This window comes from Candidozyma pseudohaemuli (assembly GCF_003013735.1).
Source record: "Candidozyma pseudohaemuli strain B12108 chromosome Unknown scaffold00010, whole genome shotgun sequence".
NCBI classification, from domain to species: domain Eukaryota; kingdom Fungi; phylum Ascomycota; class Pichiomycetes; order Serinales; family Metschnikowiaceae; genus Candidozyma; species Candidozyma pseudohaemuli.
The window spans coordinates 435,988-462,575 of NW_020194444.1; the positions used below are offsets into that span (position 1 = coordinate 435,988).

Consider the following 26,588-nt stretch of genomic DNA (forward strand, 5'->3'; position numbering starts at 1 on the left):
GCCGAGTCTTGGCTCAACGGGGATACGGCTGTTTCGGGCGTTAATGGAAACAGGCCCCCTGGGAGAGCGTGGGATGAAAAATTAGAGAATTTTGTGGAAGTTCAACTGGTGATGATATGGGTGTATTTCCAGTGTTTGCAGCCACCTTCTACTCGCTTAAGCCGTATGCGAGCCGAGATACGAACCGCGTTCGTCACATGGGGCTTTGTGTGTAGATAGTGGACAATCGGACGGATTTGGCGAGAGAAGGGCCCGGGCGGTGTGGTGTTCCGATCCGTGGAGGTGGGCCAGAGTACTGTTTAGGTGGTTTAGTGTCCCGCTGGGGATGTAGCCTTACTGGTTTAGAGTTCTGGGTGGGGTTTTACAGTCTGCTAAGGCAAATCGCTATGTCTGTATTTGTCAAATCTTCGGGAGTAACGAATTTTCAGGAATGACAAATCTTCAGGATTCAGTGTTTTATCGTACTCAGGTGAAGAGGTACTTCTTTCGATTTGTCTTTGTAAATGTGAAACTTATGGGGTCTCTGCCCCAAGAAAATTACTGAACCAGAAGATCGGAGCAGTTATAGCTTCGACACTGGGACCAATGCTTACCATTCAGTCTATAACATTTGCGACTACCTTGTCACACGACTCACTCACCTGGACCCCCAATCACCGACTCAAAACCTCTTCCTATGAACTTTTCCCTCCTTTAATTAAACCTCTTCATCAAAACTGCTTCCACTGGTATTTCTTCCACCGGTATTTCTTCCACCGGTATCACATCCACCAGGTAGCCATCCCCTCCACTATCACCCCACCACGCCACCTTGGATTCCCCTTACAGTGCCGTGAATCCACGCACCAATCACCGACCCGCCATCCACGACCATAGAGAAAAAGAAGAAAAAGAAAACAGACAAGAAAAATCACCGCCATTCACGGCCCCCTCTGTGAAAAATGTCGCGCCCACCTCACCAGACACAGCACCTACCACCCACCACACAAACCCCTTATTTTTTTTTTTTCTACTAATCCCAAAATCTACAAATCGCTCAGGGCCTCGCCGCCTCAGCGCTGAGCGCTGAGCCGCCTCGGCCGCCCCGTCTCCAGAAGTAAATATATTCAAGTCTAGCTCAATCTGTCTATCGGTTTGCAGCCATGTCGCACGGCCGCACCACGCCGATTTTGCAGCCATTCATCCACCTGTGGATGCCTGAAAACCAGCTGCTTTAGTTGAACACGCCCCAGGGGAAGTTGCATGTTCTCTGCTCGCCAAACTTAGCGCTCAAGTTGTTCAACGCCTCGAAGTCCGCCTCCGAAAGCGTAAACGTCTTCATGTTGCTGATGATTCTCTCTTCCTTGACAGACTTGGGCAACACAACGGTGTTTCTCTGAAGAGCCCACGACACAAGCACCTGGCCTGCGGTGGCGCCGTTGTTTTCAGCAACAGCCTTGACGACGGGGTTCTCGAAAAGCGGCGAGGTGGCCAGGCCAAGTGGAGAAAAGGCCTCGATCAAGATATCGTTTTCGTCACAGAACTCCTTGAGGTCAGGCTGGGTGAGCAAAGGATGAGCCTCGATCTGGTTCACCACGGGCTTGACAGTCACCTCGGGGTCGTTGATCAAAAGCTCCACCCGCTCCTTGGTGAAGTTGGACACTCCAATGGATTTGGCCTTGCCCAGGTGCACAAGCTTCTGCATCTCCTTGTACGTCTCAAGGAAGTCGTAGTGGTGAGGCTGCGCCAACACCTTCTCCTCGAGGTTGACAGGGTAGTGGATGAGATAGAGGTCCACATAGTCCAAGCCGAGCTTCTTCAAGGACTCGTTGAGGGCGCCTTCAGGATCGTGGTGGTCGGCGTTCCACAACTTGGTGGTGACGAAAACCTCCTCTCTAGGCACTCCGCTCTCTCTGATACCCTCACCAACCTGCTCCTCGTTCTTGTATCTGGAAGCAGTGTCGATGTGTCTGTAGCCGGACTGGAGAGCCGTTTTCACGGACTGTCTGGCCTCGTCGGCGTCGGTTACCTTATACGTGCCCAAGCCGATGGCAGGGATCTTGTTGCCGTCGTTGAGCTGGTAGTAGTCGTAGTTTGGTCTGGGACCGGACTCGGAGAAGTTGGCTGTTGGGGACATTTGGTGTTTGGTGTGTTTGGGATGGCTTGAATGTTTCAGAAATGGGCCCGTATTTATACGTTTCCGGGCCCGTGGGTCTACTCGCCGCAACCTGTGCTATTACGTTTATTTTGCAGCCACCGGTGGGAGCAACACAAAGGACCCTGTGGCCATGTGTAGGCGTCACCGCCACGACCCAGCGATAAGGTTTTCGGTGGAGATTTGTGGCTGGGTTTTGCAGTCAAAGAGATTGTGCTTTTTAGGGTACTGCTTTAGTCTCTGAACCTAACTACGCTTATACCTATTGGGCTCAGGTTGGTCCAAAGGCCCAACGGCCTACGGCCAACGGCTGTCAAGCGGTTTGGTCTCCTGCCTCTTGCGGTGATTATTGTTGATGATGTAAACGTGCTTGGCTGGTCGGCAATACCACATCGAGTGTCTCACCTTGCTGAGCAACCAACATGCGCCGAACAATCTTACCCGCCATAACCAGAAAGCTCGTGTTTTTTCTTTTGCAACGAGCATTTACGTTTCACGCTCGCGGTAAAGCATTGTCGTTTTCCCTGGACAAGCCTCGTTGTGGTTCAGTTATGAAACTTGGTGGTTTCTTGGTTAGTCAAGCACAGAGGGCTAACCCGCCACGGCACGGCGCCAGAGCTCCTTCCTGACGTAATGCACCGCTCCAGCTGATCTTCGGAAAATTCGTTTTGTGGCCTTGTGTCCATCCCTTGGCCTGGCCCGATCATAATGTTGCCCAGTGGTGCTAAAAGCTACTAGAGGTATTGTATTACGTATTTCCTGCCCGGGACGTCTTGACGGCACTAGCCATGTCCAGGCGCCGGGCCGTTTATCCAGGCATTCACGGTGATTTATTCAGTCCGTGATTCATTGAGTCCTTTTTGGTAAGTCCATTTATTCAGTCCATTTATTCAGTCCAGACTTACCAGAGGCACTGATTGTGCGCAAATCTCCGAGATTGAGCCTCTCGAACGAGCCTTGCTTGGTGAGGCTCGCTTTACGATTTTGTGGCCCGGCCTCTGCTGCTGTCTACATCCCTGTAATTGAAAAACCCTCCACCCGATTTCTTCCTAGTTGTTCCGCCCCTCAAAAACGGCTTGGCTGAATGACGTAATGCAAACGCTGGGCACCACCAGCTTTCTTTTTCTGCTGGACTTTCATCTGACAGAGGGGAATCTAGAATTCTTGCCCCTCGAAAACGCCCCATTATTTCCTTTTTTTTTCTTTGCCTGTTTATTTAACAGCAACATAATCAACACCTTCGTGCACAGAAGCCAGTTTTGTATAAATCGTCACTTTTGGCTAACCCACTATGCACGCAAGGGTGGTAAACTTGCGCTGACTTACATTCCTATAGACAATGCACCACAGTTCGGCAAAGACTGCACCGCACAGAAGCCCGGGTGATTGGTCAACCTAGGCAATCCACTTTAGCAAGTGTCTGGGAAAAAGCCGGGGTGCCTAATCTATGCAGGTCACCTGAACCCAGTCTCTCCTATCCACCCCAGCAGGCCCACCAGAGGCAGCCCAAATTCAACAAAAATTGCTTCATCGTGTAGCTTACTCCCTAAAACCCATACATCCAAAGTATCAAAACCACCCGACCCCTTTTGGATTTTTGCGGACGGTTGGGAGTTTGCGATTTGCATAGCGGCTGCAAAACTGACGTAAATACCTAAAACATGCGACAATTCATACCCACAGCTACCCTTTCCGGAATATTCACAAAATCGCTACAAATTGCCTAAAGCCTATACGATTTGCAAAGGAGTCGGTAACGTGTTCACGCGAGAATCGACTCCCTCCCGCTGAGGCTGTGGGCCCCTATTTGCGCTTGTTCCCGTTCGTACATTCATATTTTATCTTATCATTGCGCTTCCGATAAGAAGGCCGAACCCGACCTCGCCACCTACCGAGCGAAAGCCTCGCCACTAGTCAAGATAAACTTGCAAAAGTACTTGAGTCCCGCGGCTATCTCCTCGCCCACAGGCTCAATGTATTTCTTGGGCAACAAGAAACCATGCGATCCGCTGTCTCGGAGCTTCAACTGGTACGCCCAGTATGCTCTCTGGTGGTACATGTAATCGAGAGCAGTGCCGGCGCCCAATTCGGGAAGAAGATCCAGGTCTCTGTCGAGACACGCAGGCAGCACTGCGTAGTACTTGCCCAGAGTCCAGCGGATCGACTTGCTGATGCCGTACGCAAGCTCAATCAAGTTTTCCTCGTCCCGAGGCAGATGCTCGCACAGGTACACGTACGGGTAGAGGATCTCCTGGTCGTAGGAATGCAAGTCGACGTAGCCGTGGATGTGGTGTGCCTCGTTGGTTCGGTTGAGGTACTCGTCCCAGATGCGCAGTTCGTGTGCTTCGAACGGTGCTTTTCCAGCGTACTCTTCGCTGCACACGGACTCCGACGAAGGTGTCCAGTGGTAGTCGAACGAGTGGTCAATGTCCACGCCGCGGCACTGGCCTTCGTCGCCGCCTTCTACAGGTTGTCTGTTTTTCCTCCACAATCTGTCTGTTTCCCACGAGTACACGTACCCGTCCGGGTTCAACACGGGAATGAAGAGAAAGTCGAGCTGCGCCAAGGTCTTGGAATCGTGCGGGTTCTGTTCCCAGTGGCGCAACATGGCGTAGACGCTGTAGAGCACGGTGGAGACCGAAATCCACTCTCTGGCATGGACACCGCCGGTGATGACGATGGTCTTTTTCTCCTCGTGGTTCACGTCGTCGTCTTTCACAGAAAGGTGCACCACGCGGAACGGCCGGTCCTCGTACGTCCTGCCAATGGTCTCCAAGGAGATGAGCTCCGGGTATGTTTCCTGGAGAAGATGCAACCACTGGTGGATGTCCTCGAGGTTTCTGTAGTCCTTGAAGAAGACCTCGGAAGTAGCGTGGAAATCGGCCCCTTCAGCGAAAACATCCTCTTTTTTGTCCGGATACAGCTCGTACACCGCCTGAGCCAAGTCTGGAATAATCACCTCTGCCTTGGAAAGGTCAAAAAGCGACCCAAGCTGTGCAAGCCGCCCGGCGTCCAATTGCACGTCCAACGTCTTTCTGTGTCCGTTCCGTGCCCAGATCTTGTAATCCTGGCTCCGCAAGTACTCCAACGAGCTGCTGGAGTAGGGCATTCTCACCACAAAGTCGTTTTCGTACTGGGCCAAGTTGACGGGATGGTCGGCCTGCGGCACCAGTTTGTAGTGGAACTTGTCGTGCGGCAGCGGCATCAAGCGGATTTGCGATGCCGCCGCAAGCGCAGCGAAAATACAGTTAAGCTTCATGAAGATGGAGTGGTTGCTGCGTATGGGGTTGATGATTCCAGAGGAGACCCGTACCGCGGGGCCAAGCCAGGGTGGGTGGGTCTTCCTGTGGGGCCAATTATTTATATATTGGGGATTTGGGGGTGGAATTGGAGGTGGAAGTAGGGGATGTTTTTTGGAGGTTGTGTGTTTTGGGGTGTTTGGGTGGGGGTTCGTCGGTTCGTTGGGTGCAAATTTGTGAGGTTGAGGTGGTGATGGAAGGTGGGGTACACAGTTGGGGTAAGTGAGTCAATTGCGGATGGATTTTTTTTTGTGGACGATTTAGTTGATTTTGGGTGGGTTTGGTGTGATTTGGATGGTTTGGCGGATTTGGTTGGGTTTGGTGGATTTGATATTGAGGGCATTGGAGGTGATGCTGTCTATGATGGATGTGCACGACATGATAAGTGGAGGATTGGTGGTGATAAGGGTAGTCGTGTAGCTGGTGCTATATAAGGTAGGATATCATGGTGCAAGTTTTGCTTAAGGTTCCCCCATTGATTTTCTTTTTGGTTTATTGTATGAGCTTATGCGTTGGTTGACGTTACAGTAGTCATATACAGAGGGATATTATTGATGACAGAAAGGACTGAAAGAGGGCGAGGGGTTCAATTGAAGCAATTAGAGTGAGTATCCAGGATCTAGACATTTGGTAAGTGTATTCCTACTCTTGGGATGTGGTGATATGATGAGGTGATATCAAAAGGTTGTAGACTAAGCGGTGCACTGACTGCAGTGATCTTATCAATGGCTACTTGTAGTGCATGATCACCAGATATTTGTCAATTGTTATAAATATGCATCTCATTTTCTTATGCTCTTTGTAACCTATCGAGCTATCAGATTTACTGGCTCTGGGGCTCCTCAGATCACAGTGTGTTCGAGGATTGTGCAAAATTAACCCATCTCATCCGCCCAAAAGTCAACAAAACATCGTAGAAACATCATAGTGTGATCCTGAAGCCACCAATGACAGTCCTACGCATCCATGAACTGTCTTTTGGGGTTTCACTAAGGAGGTCTTCAACTGACACTACTCAAACTACCACTACAAAGGCCCACACACACCAGCCACATAGAAAAGTCCCCCACCACAAAACTCTTCATCAACCAAAGAATCTCAACTGCACCTCCACTGCCCCTTCATCACCACCCACTCATCTACAACTATGTCAACCCACCATGACGCACTCCGCTCGGTAACGCACCTTTACGGTGTGCTGCAGATGCACCACATCCTATATTCACCTTCCTCCACCCTTCACCCTACAAGTCCAAAAACCACGAAACTATATATACATTTCCACATCAAAACACCCTCCATTCCGCATCATTGGCTTATCAAACGGCCCATCTCTATGGCTTAAGACGCACAGCGACGCATGGTCGCCGTCATGCCTGCAGTACCACGGCTGCAAATAGCACTTCCTTAATGATGGAAAAAACGTGAAAGCCGGCTTTTATGCTCCAGATCGCCCGCTGGAGACGGATCTCTGCTGCCGAAGTTGAACGTTGCATCCAAATTCCGCGACCTATCCTTGTTCATGTCGGAGAGATTCGTCAGAGAACTGTTTCTAGACAGCAGCGGTGAAAGCATGGCAAAACGGCTCTTTTTCTTCTTTTCCTCTCGCGTGGCAGAAATGTCAATGTTGGCTAGCCAGTCGTGGAAATACGTTTCTCCCTCGATGGGCTTTTCAAGCTGCTCCGTGTAGTGGTATATCGGCTTGACCACAATACACGGCACCAATGCAAACTGGAGGAAGTACTTTGACGTAGACGCCTTCAGCAAGAAACCCCTGTGTTTATGTGGCTGTGAGCTATGCGTAGGGTGAGACAGATCGATGATGTTTTGTGACAGATTCAGGTGCTTGAGCTGGGCTCTTTCGTAGTTGTGTGTTCCTACTATCATCATGGCAGGCTTGTACTCATCAATGGCACCACGGAGAAGCTTCTGGGGCTTTCCGATAACGGCCTCGTACACTAGGGAAATCTTTTTGTTGTGAGTATTGAGCTTTTCGATCTTGGCAAGCACCTGTTCACCAAGTTCTGAGTCCACCTGCTTGTACACTTTTTCGTCTAGCACCTGTAGAACAATGACAGTATCACCGTTGATCACCATTTCCTGAAGCGCCCACTCAATAGCCTTGAGCGACTCCACATCGTTGTTGAAACCCACAAGGTACGTTTTGTTGTTTCGCCGGAACCGAAACTGCGGATGTCGTAACTTCAACGTTATCGCCTTGTGATGCTTGTCTTCTAGGGTATCGAAGGAAACGCCTCTTTCGAACGAGCTTTGACGCAGGAAAGCCGGTCTTTTGGAAGGTGAAGGCGACCGTAGCCGCTGGGCAGCGCTCTGCACGGTCAAAAATGCATTTTGGCGATCTGACGTCGATGGAGCCAAAGGCAGAGGACTCACTATGGAAGCGTCAGAGTCATAATCGTCAAAGTAGAGTCGCCCAAGATAGTCCAGCAGGTTGTTCTCCAGACGGTACATGTCGACCGACTCTTCGGACGTGTCAAAAAGAAGAGCGTTGAGTCGTGTGTTGATGTCGGTTTCTGTTTCTGGAACGTCCTTCTTCTTCTCTTTCTTAGGTGCTTTCTCCTTGCCATACACCTTCTTGGGTTTATCGTCATCGTCGTCGTTGGTCTCTTCCTTGACTTCTGTCTTTTCATGAGGCTTCCCAACCGGGGGTCCACGACCCATCGGCAGGATACTTCCTTGGATCGGCTTGTGGTGGAATAAGCCCATATGGGGTACGATCTATTTTAGTCGAAGATCTTGCGACGCTGATAAACACGACATGGGGAGCGCTGCCTGCAGGTCACACTGTGTGGCCAAGCCCAGCAAAAATCATCAATTGCTCAAGCCTTCCAGATTGGGCCGGAAATAGGGGCATTTATATGTTGCAAAATATGGGGGCGGTTATTTTTTAGGCTGCAGCGTGGTGCTTAAGCGATGAGAGAGTTTGGGCTCAGCCGCGCGGTGGATCGATTGTGGGGAGCGTTGTGGAGATAAGAAGGAGAAGGTGACTTTTTTCCGATGACCTTGCGGTGGGGTGGATTGTTGATTTTTGGCGGGGGAGGGGTCGTCCTGATAGGTGTTGAATTTGATAAGTTTTTATTATTTGTGCTGGATTCATAATAAGCTTTGTTGCAGGTCACACGATGTAGGAGGTGATGGGTGAGAAAAGGTGGGTAGGGAATGTTTGAAGTCGTCCGAAGCGGCGGTCAACTGTTAGTTCTATATTTGACTTGACTAATGGGCATGTCCGATGGTAATGGGTCCAATAGTGTCGCTGGCTTGTCACAAGCTACTAATAGTAACGCAACAGGACATATTAAATGTAACAAGAATTAGGACCCTCTCATCGTTTCGTATTGATACTTCGATGGTTTTAGCTGTTCTTCGTAACAATATGCCTAAACTGGCTGTAGTCAGTAGCTAGATGATGAAAACTGACACCCCTAAGACAATAATTACTACTAGTACTACTATTACTGCTATTAATACTATTACTACAACCACTTCTACTACTACTGCTACACCTCTTGTGCTACAGCGCTGGACAAATTCGTCTATTGAGGGCAAGAGATCCAGAATTAGTATCACTAGTTAAAGCCTCCGTATCAGATCAAACATTGTCGACCACTCTATGAGGAATCACAACCTCAAAAACACCTTTTTACTCCAATTACAATGAATATCCCCACCCTAAAGCTTCACCCCAAAAAAGCCTCAGCTCCAGAAGCACCACCTTTTTTCATCCCGTTCATTCCGTCTATTTACATATGCTACTGCCCTGGAGGCGTCATGTAACGCCCGTTGTCCACCCCCGAGTTGTGCTCCACAATGCCCCATAGCCTGTCCATCTTCATACCACCGACATTATCGGCAACATAGAAGTACCGCTTGTGCCCGTCGTAGTCCTCCTGCCACGACCTGTACGGTATGATGTCGTTTGTCTTGGGACACAACTTGAGCGACTTGTTGGCGGAAACGGTCAAAAGCTGGTTATACGTCTTGCCGCCCGTGGCGTTCAACTTCTCCATCACGAGCTTCTCGTCGCTGACCAAGTTCTCCAACGTCTGAGGCTTCGTCTTGTCGTACAATCTGAAGATTCTCGTGACATAGTCCTTTGTTTTGAACTGAACGGCCGCCACAGGGCCCCATGTTCCCGCAATGGCCGCCAATGCATAGAGATCGTCAAACTGAACCAGCTCATATAGAAGCTTGGCTCCGTAGATGCCCACTACTCCAAAAGCTAGAGTCAACCGTTTAAGCATAGCAACGTATTTAGCGCCTGGAGATTCGTAAAGCGGCTCATACGAAAGACGGTAGTTGTCGGGAAGAGCGACATTCTTGAACCCCTTCCTCACGTACACAATGTCGTTGTAAAGCGTAGGACTCCATGGGTTGTTGCTGGTGACGATTTCGTCAGTGTCGACCGAGGAGTCGTCGGACTTGAATGTCGTTTTGTGGCCTGCAAGACGACGCTGGAGAAGCATCCGGGCTGCAGGCCTGCAGAGAGCACCTCCTGTTTTGGTGGCTAGCATGGAAGAAAGGTGTAGTTGGAGCTGAGAGGGTGGATGGTCGTGCATGCACCAGTACATCAAGCGATGCCGATGGGTGGGTTGGACAAGAAGGGGAAAAAGTGGTTTTTGTGGAGAATTTATATTTGATTTTACGGGAAAGAGGGTTTGAGGGGGATTTGGGTGGTTTTTCAGCTGTGGCGTTTTTGAAAGGGTATCTTTATAGTGAGATGTCGACGATGATCTCGCCCAAAAGAGCACAAAAAGCCGTTTGATCTTTTTAGAAGCCAGGAAGTACGAAAAAGGTATTATTCCAGAGCCACGGAATCCGCTCTATGACCTCCACGACCCGTCTTTACACCTCGGCTAGTTTCTGGAATGTGATTTTCGCAACCGGCCGTATCTCCACAACCAGGCGTCCTACAGCCCTCAAAATTACATTGCCGTGGTGGCAAAGCCCCAGAGAATCTTCTGACGTTTTCAGTTTCCCGCTACAGGGGACGAGGGGCGTTGCAGTTTGGGGGTGCCCCTCCACGGCCTGCATACAACCCATATCATTGCGGATGCTTCACATTTTTTGTACCAACTCTTCACCACAACCATGGAAGAATCGACAAACAAATTCATCCCCGAGTACCGCCGGACCAACTTCAAAAACAAGTCGCGTTTCCAGAGCGATGAGTTGAGACGCCGTCGTGAAACCCACCAGGTGGACTTGAGAAAACAGAAACGTGAGGACGTTTTGGCCAAAAGAAGAAACTACAATGACACGGGTGCAATGGCCAACGACTCCGAGGACGAGGACGACTTGGGTGATTTGGCCTCGGGCGCACGTGAGGACTCCTTCTTTGGCAAGTTGCAGCAGGACTTGCCCAAAATGATGGAGATGATCCACCTGAACAACTTTGAGAACCAGTTGGCTGCAACCATCAAGTTTCGTCAGGTGTTGCTGAGGGAACACAACCCGCCCATTGACCTTGTGATCCAGCTGGGCGTGATCCCCACGCTTGTGGAGTTTATGAAGGACGGCCAGCCTGATATGTTGCAATTAGAGGCTGCGTGGGCTTTGACCAATATTGCCTCTGGTACCAGTGACCAGACCCAGGTTGTTGTGGAGCTGGGCGCCGTGCCTTGTTTTGTGCAATTGTTGTACTCGCAGTCGTTGGAGGTGAAGGAGCAGGCCATCTGGGCCTTGGGTAACGTGGCCGGTGACTCGACGTCTTACAGAGACTTTGTGTTGCAAAGTGGCGCCATGGAGCCTGTCTTGAGTCTCTTCAACTCCGTCAAGATGTCGTTGATTAGAACCGCCACGTGGACGTTGTCGAACTTGTGCCGTGGTAAGAGCCCTCAGCCCGAATGGTCCGTTGTCCAACAGGCTATTCCCACGTTGGCCAAGTTGATCTTTTCTGTGGACACCGAGACGCTTGTGGACGCGTGCTGGGCCGTTTCGTACTTGAGTGACGGTCCCTCCGAGGCGATCCAGGCCGTCATCGACGCCAGAATCCCCCACCGTTTGGTCGACTTGTTGAGCCACGAGCTGACCTTGGTCCAGACTCCAGCCTTGCGTGCCATTGGTAACATCGTCACCGGTAACGACATGCAGACGCAGGTGATGATCAACCTGGGTGTTTTGCAGCACTTGACGCCTTTGTTGAACTCGCCCAAGGAGACTTTGCGTAAGGAGGCCTGCTGGACCATCTCCAACATCACCGCCGGTAACGCTGAGCAAATCCAGGCTGTCATTGACCTGAACTTGATTCCTCCAATCATCCGCTTGTTGGCCCAGGGCGACTACAAAACCAAGAAAGAGGCCTGTTGGGCCATCTCCAACGCCCTGTCTGGTGGTTTGACGAATCCAGAGCAAATAAGATACCTTGTCAACCAGGGCTGCATCAAGCCCTTGTGTGACTTGCTCGCGGTGGCCGACTCCAAGATCATCGAGGTGACGTTGGACTCGTTGATGAACATTTTGAAGGTGGGCGAGTTGGACAAGGACCAGAAACAGGCCGCCAACAACGAGTACGCCATCTACATCGAGGAGGCCGGCGGCATGGAGAAGATCTTCAACTGCCAGGCCAACTCCAACGTCCAGATCTACAACAAGGCCTACGGCATCATCGAGAAGTACTTTGGTGACGAAGAGGACGACGGCAACTACGAAAACGGCTTGCAGCCTGAGACCTACGGTGACTCGTTCGGTTTCGGCGTGCAGAACAACCAGAACTTCCTGTTCTAGGCCGCCCGCATCCTCATCTCCTCATCACGCTCTCTCCATGCCTCATGATTTACACGTTACATCACGAGTTTTCATCTCATCTCTCATCATCTCTCATAGGGCCCTGCCCTCCTGGTTTATGTAATCTACACAGCGAAGACACGATTGTAGGACGGCTGCATTACTTGATTATAGGAGGCCACTTTATGAATGACCGTTTAGCCAAGAATTCAAGAAACTGCAAGTATAGGGGTTTCCTCAACTTACTGCATTTTCTTCAACTTTCTAAAATTTCTTCGAATTCCGGACCATGGTCAGCGCTTTTCAGAATGGAATGTCGGGCCTCGGCACAGGGTCTGAACGGACCACACCTTAAATATACGAAAACGACATTGTCGGCACCAGCAGAGTAACCCCACGTAGCATTTTTCTACTGTTTTCGAAATTAAAAAAAATTCACAAAACTTCCCCTTCTCCAGCCCTTTCCCAACAAGACGTTCCTCGGCCGTTGGTGCCTTACGTCATGACGTTTTCGCAGCCAATCGGAGTCCGGAGAAAGCCGGTGGGTCAGAGTCAGAGCGGTTTTGGAGAAGTCATTTTTAAAAAGTGACTACACCCGTGCACCAGGCGTAAATGGCGACAATGCAAGCGACAAGAAAGTGGCGGTCAGCAGGCGTTTTTTTGTGTGGAGTCGGTCCCGGGAAATACGGACCGCTCCGCTGAGCATGGAGCCAGCGCCCCGGGATTATATGCAGGACAGCATCGGTTCGGCACCTCCAGGTCCATTTAGTCGAGTTCCCCACGGAGGAAATTGAAAGATTTTTTTTGTTGAATCGCTAGAGGGGGGCCACTTCAGTATGCTGCTGAAATTTCATAGTGGCTGGGCTCGGGATGGACCACCGGGATGAGGTGTTTTTTCTACGTCACGTGACCACCCGAAAAGGAAAGGTAAATTCCCGCAAAAACATAAAAATCTCACCGTCTCAAATTTCTCATCAACCACATTTCTTCATGAAGTTCTCCACTGTTGCTGCCGCTGCTGCTGTTTCCTCCGTGGCCCTTGCTGCCGAGGACGAGCCAGTCACCGTCACCACCACCTTCCACGGTTCCACCGATACCCACAGATACGGTCGTTTCGACAAGACCTCCAAGGAGCCAACCGCTACTACTTCTGGTACTCACAGATACGGCCGTTTTGACAAGACTTCTAAGGAGCCTACTGCCACCACCTCGGGCACCCACAGATACGGCCGTTTCGACAAGACCGCTGACCCCACCACCACCACCATCTTCATCACCAACCCATCTGCTGTTGGTTTTGCTGCTTCCAACGGTACCGTCAACGGCACTGCCAACGGTACTGCCCACAAGAACGGCTCCAACGACAGCTCTTCTTCTGCCGACAGCGGTGCTGCTGCTGCTTCCGGTGCCTTTTTGGGCGTTGCTGGCGCTGTGGCCGCTGGTCTTCTTTTGATTTAGTTTGATAGATTCGACACTACTCGTTTAATACACTTTGGAACATTTGCGGATTGTAGGGCTTTGGTAAAAAGGCTACTAGGGCCGCTAAGGGTCATCTAAGGCCATCTAGTGCCGTTTACCATAGGGGAGTAGGCCTGTAGATGCCTGAGTGGATGGTAAACAAGAGAGAAGAGGTCTCGATATTTGAAAATATCGAAGAAACAAAAGATGGAATAGAAAGTGGAAATGACTTGGAAATGAAGGGGACGGGCGCCCGGAATAACTGACCAAAAAGGAAAGGTCATTGCTGGTGGCTGAAGTTGGCTTTGCTATGGCTTGACGATATTCCGCAGAAGGTTAAGCTGGATTGAAGTGGAAGTTTATTCCGATGAGATGGGGCCATGTTGTTTGATGAAATGGTTTTTGAAGGTTCTTTTTTTTTTTTTTTTCTTGTTTGGCGATGGTTTGCTTTTTTGTTGATGTTCATGGATGAGAGCCTAAGAGGATGCTCAAGGTGATGGACCTGGTAGTTTTTGTGCTTTTGATGAAATAGGGGAACTTGAGTAGACGTTGAAGAACGGCTCGAAAAATTCGATCATCTTGAAATAAACTTTGTGGGGTGACTGGGGTAGATTAAGGTACGAGGTGGATAGGCATATTGAGGTGCATTCTGGAGGTTATACCGTTGGGTTACTAGACCATCGTTCATAGTCATTTTCGAGGTGAATAGTGCTTTGTTGATTTGTAGAGGATGATTTGTAAGGCAATTGATTGACTTTTCTAGAATCTCTTGCATCTGATTGGTTAAGTGCCTTGTCTTCTGCAGAAGCTGTAACCTCTATTGAGGTATAACTGAATGAACTATTTGAGGATGTTCAGAAAATAAAGAAATTCCCACAACGTTAGATGAGCTCTTAAAGCACTATTAGTCAACAATCAGCTAAAACACCTCGTTGAATTTCAATTTGTAGCCATCTTGTGATAGAACTTCCAAGACTCTCACTTATACCATCCTGAACCTCACCACACTAAACCTCCACCATCCCAATCCCCCCTCCCCCCACATCTCTAACTTAGCAATTCCAGCAATGTCTTTCCTATACAGCCGCTCTATACGACCCGCTGGACTCTGTCACCTCACTGGCTCGCCAGCTTCTGCAACTCCTTCACCTCCTCCAACGACTTCTCGAGCTCCTCGGCTCTCTTCTGCAAAACGACCTGAATGTCCTCCTCGCCGTAGCCCACGAACTCCTCCACCGCCTCAAACGACGACGCTGGCTGCGAACGCTTGTACTCGGCCTTGAGGCCCTCAGAGAAGGGCAACGTCAAAGGCCCGTTTTTCACCATCGACGTGATCAACTCGTAGGCCACCTGGGCGCCGTTGGTGGCCGTCACCTCCGCATGGTCGTAGGCGGGGCTCACCTCAACCACATCTGCTCCCACAATCAGAAGCTGCTCAATACCTCTGAGAATGTGGATCAACTCACGGGGCAACCATCCGCCAGGCTCCTGCGTGCCGGTGCCAGAGGCAAAGGCTGGGTCCAAAACGTCAATGTCCACGGAAATGTACGTGGGCGAGTTCTTGGGCACCCGTTTGAGGATCTGCTTCACGATATAGTCGGCGCCGTGGATCCAGACGTCGTCTGCAGAAAGACGCAACCAGCCCTGCTCGTCGTCGTCCTCCCAGTCCTCAGCTCCCGAAAGCTTGGTTCGAAGACCCGCGTGGACGTTGTTTTTCGTGGTCAAGCCTTCCTCGTACGCTTTCCAGAGCATCAGCCCGTGCGACACCTCCAGCGTCTCCGTGTGCCAATAGCTGGGGTACTTGTCGGGCTTCCACGTGTCAAGATGGGCGTCAAAGTGGATGATGTTAAGGGGCCCATAGAGCTTGTGGAGGGCTCTTACGTGCGGCAAAAGCACCAGATGGTCGCCGCCCAAGGCAATGTACCGAGGAGGCCTCTCCCTGGAGTGCTCGAAAAGGAGCTCCTCGAACCCCACGGTCATCTGCTCGAAGGCAAGGCTGTTGTCCATGGGACTAACGGGAATGTCTCCACAATCCACCACAGAGGCCCATTCCTTGTAAGGGTTGTACAAGGCCCTAGGGTTGAAGCCCCGAAGGGATGTTTGCCTTTGTGACGCGGCACGGATCGCCCTTGGCCCGAAACGGGCGCCTGGGCGGTACGAAACAGCCGTATCGAAAGGAACACCCACAAGTGCAACGTCGTACTGGAGATCCCGATCCGCCAAACAGTGGTGATTAGGGAGGTGGGCAAACGTGTTGATGCCCTGGAAGGGCCAGGCCTCGCCCCAGATGGTGGCAAGGGGCTCTGCTAGGGCTATGGACAAGAAGAAAAAAAGCAGGAGCATGGGGAAAAAGCTGGGGAGGGAGGTGGTATTTATACTAGATCGCGCCGGATTCCGTCAGCGGAATTACGAATGGGTGGGGGGTCAATTGAACTATGGTGGAGATCAATTGAACTATAGAGGCGAATTTCAATTAAATAGAATTGATGGTTTTTGAAAGTGTCTTTTTTTGGGTATTTAGGAACCTTGGGCTACTTTGGAGGAGGGGTGATTTATCGTTAGATGGTGCGGCTACTGCACTGCTTATCAGTGGGCATTGTTCAAGATGGGATGGAGATTTTTGAGAATTTTTGGATGAACTGTTGATTTTTTGAATTAAGGCAGCTTGAGTTTGGAGATTTCAAAGAATTGACCTCGTGGAGGCGTTTTTCAGAATCTGATGATGGAGATAGCATTCTGCGCATACTGGAATGCCGCTAAGTGATGGAGATCTCGGAGTGGGTGGAATTCAGGAGAGGGCTTTGCAGCAACGGAATTGGGGGAATTGGGACGTTGGAGATTATTTACTAATTGTTAGATTAGCGGAATTTCGAGGGAGTTGGGCATTTTGGATGGCTGCAAATTAGAGGTTTTCGTGCGGCTCAAAAGAACCAAATCCTCAAATGACTCTTTGAAAAAACCGATATTCCTTTGGAAGAGCTATATAGAAGGTAGACAACTTTGAATTTTGAGTTTTTCTTTCAATTCCTAGACTTTCAAAAGTCAATGACTTAATACTCCGAGATTCCACCGTTGAGATGCAAATGCGGAATATGGCATAATGCCGCTACCAGAAAGCCCTACCTAAGATAACTCCAAATTCCGTCAGGCCAGTACTTCGATATGACACAAACAAATAAAAAGATTTGTTTCAGTTAAAAAAATGAGAGATTTGTTTTTTGTTTAATTTGAATGTTGTACTAATTGCAGTGGACTGAGTCCTTTCTCGTTACTTCAACATCGAGATATAGACAAACCAGTAGTTCACAAAATACCAAACATTACAAAGCAATTAGCCTCACTTAATAAAGCTTATACCCTTTTAATTGTAATTCGCCGCCTCGACGATAAATATGTATACGCCTGCCTTACCAAGCATTACAGCATCTTCTTAACTCTCCATCCAAAAGCACACCACTAAACCTCCATAAAGTCCAAAAACACCACTAAACCTCCCTTTTTCACCCATAATACGAAGCCGGCAGAACAAGACAGGAGGTTTCGCTCATCATGTCTAAATGTGTGCTGTTCCCCAATGACACCGTTATACTTGTGCTTTCGAGCTTCACGCAAACGAAAAGCTCATATGTGATATTTAGGCCATTGGAGAGAATAGTGGGCTCGACATTGGGGATCTTGCACCTGTATCTCAGCCCATCTATCGTTGTGGTTCCTGAATCATAAAAGCACAATTGTGGCGTGTGCTTTTTTATTTTGAAACACTTGGTTTTGACATCGTGCAAACCTCCAGGAAGTACCCGAATTTTCTTTTGAAGAAGCTCGACTCTTAAGCCGATAAGCTTGAATTTTTGATTTTCAGGGACGGTCACCTTGAATGTTCCAAAGTTATCAAGGTCCAAGCCTGGGTATGCAACTCCGCTGTCGACATAATATGACTTCAAGGCGACCCCACAGCTTGTGTGATAAAAATTGCGTCCGTAAGGATGCCAAAACCTAAGAAAACCTTGAACGTGGAACTGGAGATTTGTGTCGATGTGGTGACCGTTTATGTTTTCCACCAAGGCCCAATCCCGCTGCCTCTTGACCATGGCATACTCTCTCATTTCGGTTTTTGTTGATTTGCACGAAAGAAGCCTGTTCAGTGTTTTGTGGTATTCTGAAAGAGAAACAGCTGTGACGGCCACAACATGGTTTTCACGGTATAACGAACAGGTTTGGTGACCCATGCAGTGTGTTACATTTATGGTTCTTAAGGCTGTGCAACTAGCAACATTCTGTAAAATGTTCGGCGTCATGGGTATTTCATCGAAAAAAAGGAGGGTTTGCACTCTTTGGGGCTGTTTCAACGGCTTGATTGTTGAAATGTTATCCTCAATAGCAACATCCAAGTTTATCCGGGTGGACAAGGTCGAGGAGCACTTTCCTGCTGTACAATGAAACGTCAATTCTGTTCGAAGTGTGTATGTTCTGGCACAGTCATCGGATATGAAAGAAGGACCGATATTGGGGAGGTTGCACTCGAAAACTTTATCATTAATACTGGTACTGAACCGGGATCCATCAAACTTAAAAGGACTCCTAAAAGTAAAGTATATCTCTTCATCTCTGAGAGTAGCTTCTCTCACTTCCTCCTGGACTTTGAAGCCTACCTTGGATAGCACCTTGCACCAGATGTGTTCTTCTAGAACCACTTTGACATACTTGACATCAAAGTTCTCCTGACAGCGGCAGAAGAAAGGCTCATTTTGGTACAATTTGAGCAGCAAAAAATCTGGCAACGAAGCTCCAGCAGTCACGATTCTGGAATGTGGAATACACCACAGCTTATTTGATTTGTAGTACGACAGTAGCAGAAGGAAAATGGGATTTTCGCTCTTCACAGCCTTTTGTGGTTTCAGACTCTTTCGGTACCTGGATAGCAGCATTTGTGAAACAGCATATTCAAGCGGAATTCTCAAATCACCAATATGGACACAACGTGTCCCCAAAATGGTCTTCTGAGTATTCTGTTTTGGATAAAGTGGGTCATAATGAAGCTGTTCTCGACGTAGTAATGAAAATACTATTCTCGGCTTACCATCGTACACATATGGACCCAGTCCGAAGTTGAAAACTCCCTCTTTTTTTCTGGCCTGCTCAAGAGAAGTAGTATCTTCAACGACATCAACGTTTTTCAAAAGAAGACCAGTCACAGTCCACGCTTTTTGGTTGGCTGCAACGGTGTATGTTTCATGGGTTATGTAGTTGGAAGGGAGTTTCTGGATTTCCTCCTCTACGGCTCTATAGAACCCGTTGGGTTGATCTAGGCTTTCGATGAAGTAGATAGGGTACATGACGTTTGTGGATGATGGGGTTGGTATTTGTGGATTTTGGGCATTTAAAGGGAAGGTCTAGTGATTTTGGAGTTGGGATAATATTCTGGAGCTGGAACGTATAATTTTTATGTCATTCTCATTTGGAAGGTGGAATAGGTGTGGACTTTCCAGAGGCCAGAAAGAGGATGACCCTGATGTCTTAGGGATAATTTCTTAGAATTGAGAGTTGAAGCATAGAATGCCGATTCTGGAATTGTAGGCCATATCGAACTTAAGTGGGACATGCTCATGAATAGAAGTTCTGGATGAGGTTTAAAGTGTCTTTTTGGTAAAGAAAGATATTTGTGTTCTTTAATAGTGGGATGTGTTTCTATAGCGATACAGTTTGGGCTAATACCGGAGGATAATTGTTAGAAGTGTCACATTAATACATTCTACTGAAAAAAAAACCCCCCATAACGAGAAAGCTCAACAAATACTTTTATTGAATTTCATCGTCAAACATCTACAGACCAAGAAGCAAATTTAATGGACACAATGGGAAGTGAAACAATTATTTCTCTATTATAAAAACAAGCTGGGTTTCCTAAGAAGTCTTTAGTAGACCTTTCCATCAAGACACGCTTAAAAAAAAGATAAAAAAGTCCTTTTTTGTTCTAATCCTCCCGGTATGGAGGAGGCGAAACGGCAATGGTGCTTCGACCTCTTTCGGCAACGTGAAATGTCATGTAATTGGTCAATTTGTGATAATGATATTCCTCTTTAAGAGTCAAAGTGAAATAAATTCTGTAGCCAATGTAAAGGGTGTTGGATAAAACAGAAGCTTCGACTTTTGGCACATTGCACAGGTATTTCACCTGAGTGGTTCCCTTCCATAATGATAAAGTGGTACAGTTTGGACTCAAACGCCAGGACTTATGCTTGACTTCATGTGTGCCTCCTGGAAGCACATGAATCTTCTGCTGGACAAGCTTCATTTCGAATCTATGGATGCCCATTTTATGCTTACCTTTGAGATCCACTTTCACAGTGAAGTACTTTTCTAAAGCAGAACCTGAAAACACTCTATAAGGGTAATTTAAATATAGCAACAAGGTTGCTCCTGCCATTTTACAACAATACGAATACCGGTAGGACTGAAAGAACCAGGTGTACTCTTCGAGGTTCAAAAAATGACCGGTATCGATGTACTTATCGTTTTTGTATTCCACCAAAGACCAGCCTTTTTCCTTCATGACCAAGGCGTAGTCTCCAGACATTTTGAACCGTTTCGAGCCAAAAGTGATATATCTTGCATCGTGCCATTGTGGAAGATTCATCGTTGTCAACGCCACAACATGGTCATCTCGAGGTATTGAAACGGTGGAGGAAGATAAACATCCTGAAGGTATACTGGAAACTCTCATTGCAGAAGTACTGGCAACATCCAGCAAGGTCTGAGGTGATCTTGGGATTTTGTCAATGAGCAACAAACGGTCCATTAATTGAGGCTGAAAGGCTGGCTTGGAGGAGGATAAATGGTGCTCTATAGCGACATCAACGTTCATCCGGGTCGATAAGTGCCATTGGACTTTTTTCAAATTACAGCAAATCGTCATTTCGATTCGAACAGTGTAAGTTCTTGAAAAGTCTTCAGTGTAGAACGAAGGCCCGGTTCTGGGGAAAACAAAAGGATAATGGTCCGTTGAAATGAGGGCGGTGTAGGAAGTTCCATTACTTTTAAAGGCGTCAGAAGAGACGGTGAAGTTCTTCAGCAATTCATGATCCGTGAAATCTTCGACTTTCCTCTCAAAACTGAAACCTTCTTTTGACTGGACCTTGCACAAGGTGTGCTCCTCCACTACAACCTTGATCTTCGAGACCAGAAGGCCTTTTCGATACTCGCACAAAGAACCGTCGTTTTGACATAGCCTTAACTCCATGAAATCAGGCACTCTCTTTCCAGGTGTGATGATTCGTGAAGGAGGCAGTACGGAAAACAGCAGGGGTGCTTTATAGTACGATTCTAGCCTTAGAGGGACTTCTTCGTTCAGCTGTTCTTCAGTGGAACTAAGGGTACTGGGATTGAGCGTCCTATACTTATCAAGCAACGGATTGGAAAAAGTGTACTGGAGAGGAACAAAAGAATCCCTGACTTGAAGACACCGTACACCCCGAAGGGTGTTTTTGTCGTTATATCTCCTTGTAAAGTACTGGAATTGGTCCTTGCGGCTTACTGCAAATACGATTCTTGCCTTACCGTCATTCAAGGTCGGACCCAGGCCGCAATCCAAAACACCTTCTCTTTTTCTGGCTTCTTGTAAGTTTGAACTGCCCTCGAGGAGTTTTGCTTCTTTCAAGGTTAATTCGGTAACTGTCCAGGACTCTCCACCTACCATAACGGAGTGTGTATCATGGAAAAGGTGATTTGACGGATTGTTCTGTAGCTCTTCGTCTACGGCTTGACGAGAGCTGCTGGGCTCTTTCGCATTTTCAATAAGGTAGATTGGAAACATGATGATATGTGGTGGAAGAGAATTTGGAACGTATATATGCCGCATGGGGTCATTCGCTTTCAAGAAAATATATGTCAAAGTCGGCTTTTTGAGAGGACACAAATGGGCTTCGCTGGTTTTTTTATTTTGGGTTACAGTATTATTGCAGAATGTGTTTTGTGAGAATTCGGGTGGATATTTGATTAAAGAAGGAACTTGAAATGCATTGATGGTAGAATCATTAAAGTGTAAGAGAACAGACTCAAGTTGCAAAAGCACACTTCATCAGGGGATACTAAGTTGGTTCTGACAAGCAAGAATCTACAGATACACTTCTTGTTATTCTATTTTTCTTACTTCCTCTTATTAAAACTAAAAAAGCGTTGAAGACCTACCCCAATCAACCCTTCCTTGAAGTGATCCACCTTGTCAAAAACCTCTTCTTCTTTTCAGATTTATAAGGAGGCGGCGGGATGCTAAGAAATTCTGTATCTTCTTGCGCCGTATATATTGCAAAGGCATTGCTCAAGTGAATGTCGGAACACATCTTCACCCTACAATCCACGGTGATAAAAATCCAGTAAGTTATGACGAGACCACTGGAAAACAGAGAAGGTACAAGGTCTGGTATCTTGCACCGGAAATTGTCTCCAGGAATATGAAAAACGCCTTTTCGGAAATAAGAGCTCGTCAGTTCTGAAAATAGCGTCCAGGTTTCAGTTTTCACCACATTTGTTCCTCCAGGATTGATCCGAGCTTGTTGCTTCACAAGCTTGATATTGATATTACGAAGACACACCGACATTATATCGTCCACATGGATGCTGAGATCCACCAATTCATCCAAAGTTGCACCAGGAAAGTGTTTCACTGGAGGAGGGGAAGATGCCACAAGTTTTACCCTCTTATCCAGTGACGATACCTGATGTGGACTAGGGAACCGTATGTTATCAAGGTCAGGAAAAACGAAAAAGCACTCAGTGTCGACATATTTGTGGTTTTCTAGTTCCGTCAAGGACCAGCCGTTTGGTTTCATGATCATTGCATTTTCGTCCAAGCACGAGAAGTCTGTTTCAGAGGACGTTTCTGTGCTTTTGTGTTTTTCAGAGAGATACACCGCTGTGATTCCCACAATATGATCTTTCCGGGGTACGGCCGTTGTAATATGGTAAATGTAACGTGAAGACAATTTTTTGACTTTCAGGGCTGCTGCATTTGCAACCTCCAGGAGTACATTTGAGCCCATTGGGGTTCTCTCAATAAAAAGCAGCATATCCCTTTTTTTGGGCTGGTAAGTCTGCTGCAAAGACGATAGGTGACTTTCGAGAGCAACATCAACATTCAACAGGGTGGACAACTCCGAATAGCATGTTTTTGTCTCACAAAGTAGTCTCATTTTCACCCGAACTTTATAGGTTCTCGAAAGCGGGTCACTAAAAAAAGTGGGTCCTATATTGGGAAGCTTGCAATCGTAGACCTCAGCAGGAAGATTCAGGGTGAAACCAGTGCCGTTGTTTTTGAACTGGTCGTGGCTAATTATATGCTCCTCCAGCGAGTCCATAAGAACTAGAGTCCGAACGTCTTTCTGGACATCCACAGTCGTTTCTGAATCCACCCTGCACCACGAATGCTCTTCTAGAATAACCTTGACGTTGGTGATACAAAGATTTGCTTGACAGATGCACAAAAAAGTGTCGTAGTGATGCAATTTTAGCACCAAGAAAGAAGGCACCGAAGCACCAGGGGTTACGATTCTTGCATAAGGAATCATGGATGTCTCTTCACGCTTCCTGTAGTATGGGGTTAATTTAAGAGAGTGTGGATCATCGTAGTTCAGCTCCACTACTTTTGAGTAATCAAGAAGCAGAGTCCTGGAATTGTTGAGAAGCGGGCTCGATAGGGCGTATTCAAGTGGAATCAATGAAACGCCGATTTTGAGGCAAAGCATACCCCAGAAAGGCGATTTGTCTTCAGACCACGAAGGATTGTAGTAGAGTTGTTGCAAGCGGGCAACGGAAAAGACGATTCTGGCCTTGTCATCAGTGAATTTTGGACCCAGGCCGCAGCTTAAAATGCCTTCTTTTTTTCTGGCGGATTGAATGTGGAGCTTATTGTTGGTAAGGTTCACTTTTTTCAAATAAACACCCGTCACCGTGTAGAATTCATCGTGGTACGCCACTGTGTGTGTATCATGGAAAAGGTAGTTTGAAGGATTTGCTTGTATTTCTCGCCTTACAGCGCTTGGAAAGCTGTGGGGAATATTGTTGTTTGCGATGAAGTATAGTGGGTACATGACTAGTTTGAGGGGTTGGTGGAATTGGAATTTGATTACTCAGGTTTCTGAAAAGAAAAGAGTTAAACAAGCATGGCAATTATCAGAAAGTGCAACAATATCAACAGGTCATTCGTGATGGATAGTCTCAATAATATATTATTGTGCTGCAAAATAAAATAAGGCCTGGAATTGCACCATCTCAAGTATTGATTACAAACATTGTAAAAACTACTCATATAAAGGGACCCTCCATATTTCAAAATTGCATCATATCGCCCTCGCTTGGTAGTCAAAGCTTATCGTTGTCTTGTACCCCGCCGTGCCCCTCCCCACAAACCCCCCCTCTCGCTTCCATGCGTCAGCAGCAGCACGACATACATCAATCCGACGAAACTCCAACATCAAATCGGCCCTGCAACCCTCGGCCACTAAACCCCGAATGTCACCGTGGTCCACCCTCGGCACACGCGTCCCACCCGGGTTGGCCGGTGGCTGCAAAAATGTCGCTGTGTCTCCCGCAACCTACAGTGCGACACAGCCTGGTCTACCAAATCAACCACTTTGATCTACATTCATTCTCCACAAAATGCCCATTGAGCTTTTCAAAAACCCCCTTAGTACCAGTGAACCTCCAGGACACTTTGTGAGAGGCCCTCATTCCCAGCCTCCGGTCAACTCGGCATCGAAAGGTCCCATCCAAACGAACAACACCTTCAATAACCTCCTTTTGGACGATCAAACCTTCCCAACATGGCCTCTTCCTTACTCCTTATGGGTCACAAAAGACGGAGATTCCGACTGGGGCATGGCCTTCAACCATACAGACTCGCTGCAGTATGTTTTTGGTCCTGACCCAGAACAGAACCCAGCACAGTTCTTCTTCAATCCTCCTAAAATCAAGTCTTTTACGTTCACGGCGCCCAATTTCGGAAACAACTTACGTGTCACCACGATCAAAAACGAGAAACTTGCTGCTTTGGTGGAATTGGCCAACGAACAGGGCAGAATCTCCATGCCATTGACTTACGGAATGGGTTTCGTGACTGGTATCTACGAGAACCTCGTGCCCGTGCTTTCGTCGCAGGTGGGATTCATGGAATTCAAGAAAGTGGGAATCGTGAACCAGAACCGGACCGCCAAGTACACGGTCAAGTTGTTCAACCAGCTTGTATGGCTGATCTACCTTAGTGGAGACCCCAATGTGGATCTTCAGTTGGCCGACAACAACCACATTGTGGGAAACAACGCGTCTAAGCTTTGTGTGGTGCAAGTGTGTAAGGGCGAGTCTCCTGCTTACGATGACGCTTGTGGAAAATACCCCATTGACGCCAAACTCTCTGGATCCGTTGATCCAGACAGAAAAACAGGCACCTACGCCTTCAATTACGAAACCCACGGCTCCAGTAACCTGGGATCCACCTTGGTCTGGTGTCTCCCCCACCACCAGGTCACCCTCAAGGAGGATATCAAAAAGAGGGACAGTGGAATGCAGCTTGACTCTCCTACAAACGGACCCATGAGGGGCTACGTCACCGATAAGTTAGAGTTTGAGGTGCCCAATTTGCCCCTTGATATTGGCTTTGAGCCCTGGACGGCTGTAGACGGTTTTGGCTTCAATCCAGGCAACTACACCAACGAAGTCAAACAGCTCATTGGTCAGGTTGCAACTGAGGAGGTTGAGCAAGACGTGGCCGGCCAGTGTGACCTTGACTCGATGTATTTCGGCGGTAAGCAGTTGGACAAATACGCCTACCTTGCCATGGTGACCCATTTTGTGCTTCAGGACCAAAACCTCACCGGCAAGATTTTGCCTAAAATCAAGGCTGCCATTGAAAAGTACGCCAGCAACCAGCAGCAGCACCCCTTGCGTTACGACGAAAGCTGGAAAGGTGTCATTTCCGATACTCCACCCGACCAGGATTTCGGTAACCTGAACTACAACGACCACCATTTCCATTACGGCTACCACATCCACGCCATTGCCATTGTGGCCCGCATTGACCCATCGTGGTTGACTGCCAACGACAATTTGATCAAAAACTACGCTCTCACATTGATCAGAGATTACGGAAACCCTTCAGACAGCGACCCCTACTTCCCCCAATTCCGTAACTTCGACTGGTTCCACGGCCACTCCTTCGCCCACGGTATTTTCCCCAGTGGAGACGGCAAAAACGAGGAGTCCTCGTCGGAAGACTACCATTCCATTTATGCCCTCAAGCTTTACGGTCAGATCATCAACAACCAGGAGTTGGAGATGGCTGCTAACTTGATGCTTGGTATTGAGAGAACGGCCCTCAACTACTACATGATGTACACTTCCGACAACAACCTCTTGCCACAGCGCTTTACCGCCAACAAGGTTTCAGGTATTCTTTTCGAAAACAAGATCGACTTTGCTACCTTCTTCGGCAGGGGAACGGTTGGCGACGAGTTCGTGCACGGTATCCACATGATTCCCATCACGCCAATGTCGTCGTACATGAGAGGATCCAAGTACGTGAAGGAGGAGTGGGACGCCAAATTGGCGGGAATTGTTGACAAGATCCCCGATGGCTGGCAGGGCATTTTGAAGTTGAACGCGGGCCTTTTCGATCCAAAGTACTCGTGGAAGTGGTTTTCCCGGCAGGACTGGCAGAACAACTTGATCGACCCTGGAATGACCCGTTCGTGGGCCTTGGCCTACTTGGCGGGTATTGGTGGAGCCAAGTGAGGAGGGGGTTGAACAGGATTTTCAAGGATATATCAAAAGTCAGAATTGACATGGTGCACTTTGGGCGATGTAGCGATTGGCCGAAAACGGTGGCTCAAGGGGAAGAGAAATAAGGAAGTTTGGAACACAAGATTTCCAGAATGGATTAAGCGAATTCCGGTAGAGCTCACAACCTA

General features: G+C 48.1%; 9 protein-coding genes across 9 annotated transcripts; 3 read left to right on the forward strand and 6 right to left on the reverse strand.

The window, feature by feature from the left end:
* Nucleotides 1-1,213: 1,213 nt before the first annotated feature.
* C7M61_003818 (aldo/keto reductase) lies at nt 1,214-2,116 on the reverse strand (the record flags this gene model as incomplete). Its single annotated transcript, XM_024859152.1, has 1 exon — nt 1,214-2,116. One exon carries the CDS (start codon nt 2,114-2,116, stop codon nt 1,214-1,216), a length of 903 nt encoding a protein of 300 aa, XP_024712826.1.
* A 1,906-nt stretch (nt 2,117-4,022) lies between these two features.
* ECM14 (putative metallocarboxypeptidase) lies at nt 4,023-5,393 on the reverse strand (the record flags this gene model as incomplete). The annotated part of the gene is made up of 1 exon (XM_024859153.1): nt 4,023-5,393. One exon carries the CDS (start codon nt 5,391-5,393, stop codon nt 4,023-4,025), a length of 1,371 nt encoding a protein of 456 aa, XP_024712827.1.
* A 1,447-nt stretch (nt 5,394-6,840) lies between these two features.
* Nucleotides 6,841-8,160, reverse strand: C7M61_003820 (uncharacterized protein; the record flags this gene model as incomplete). Its single annotated transcript, XM_024859154.1, has 1 exon — nt 6,841-8,160. The coding sequence occupies one exon, from the start codon at nt 8,158-8,160 to the stop codon at nt 6,841-6,843; it is 1,320 nt and encodes a 439-aa protein (XP_024712828.1).
* Nucleotides 8,161-9,203: 1,043 nt separating this feature from the next.
* Nucleotides 9,204-9,965, reverse strand: C7M61_003821 (uncharacterized protein; the record flags this gene model as incomplete). The annotated part of the gene is made up of 1 exon (XM_024859155.1): nt 9,204-9,965. The coding sequence occupies one exon, from the start codon at nt 9,963-9,965 to the stop codon at nt 9,204-9,206; it is 762 nt and encodes a 253-aa protein (XP_024712829.1).
* A 577-nt stretch (nt 9,966-10,542) lies between these two features.
* C7M61_003822 (karyopherin alpha) lies at nt 10,543-12,177 on the forward strand (the record flags this gene model as incomplete). The annotated part of the gene is made up of 1 exon (XM_024859156.1): nt 10,543-12,177. One exon carries the CDS (start codon nt 10,543-10,545, stop codon nt 12,175-12,177), a length of 1,635 nt encoding a protein of 544 aa, XP_024712830.1.
* A 990-nt stretch (nt 12,178-13,167) lies between these two features.
* On the forward strand, nt 13,168-13,635 carry PGA14 (Pga14p; the record flags this gene model as incomplete). Its single annotated transcript, XM_024859157.1, has 1 exon — nt 13,168-13,635. One exon carries the CDS (start codon nt 13,168-13,170, stop codon nt 13,633-13,635), a length of 468 nt encoding a protein of 155 aa, XP_024712831.1.
* Nucleotides 13,636-14,751: 1,116 nt separating this feature from the next.
* On the reverse strand, nt 14,752-18,968 carry C7M61_003824 (uncharacterized protein; the record flags this gene model as incomplete). The annotated part of the gene is made up of 2 exons (XM_024859158.1): nt 14,752-15,941; nt 17,225-18,968. 2 exons carry the CDS (start codon nt 18,966-18,968, stop codon nt 14,752-14,754), a joined length of 2,934 nt encoding a protein of 977 aa, XP_024712832.1.
* A 638-nt stretch (nt 18,969-19,606) lies between these two features.
* Nucleotides 19,607-23,717, reverse strand: C7M61_003825 (uncharacterized protein; the record flags this gene model as incomplete). Its single annotated transcript, XM_024859159.1, has 2 exons — nt 19,607-21,557; nt 22,063-23,717. The coding sequence occupies 2 exons, from the start codon at nt 23,715-23,717 to the stop codon at nt 19,607-19,609; spliced, it is 3,606 nt and encodes a 1,201-aa protein (XP_024712833.1).
* Nucleotides 23,718-24,285: 568 nt separating this feature from the next.
* ACF2 (Acf2p) lies at nt 24,286-26,412 on the forward strand (the record flags this gene model as incomplete). The annotated part of the gene is made up of 1 exon (XM_024859160.1): nt 24,286-26,412. One exon carries the CDS (start codon nt 24,286-24,288, stop codon nt 26,410-26,412), a length of 2,127 nt encoding a protein of 708 aa, XP_024712834.1.
* Between the last annotated feature and the right edge of the window lie 176 nt (nt 26,413-26,588).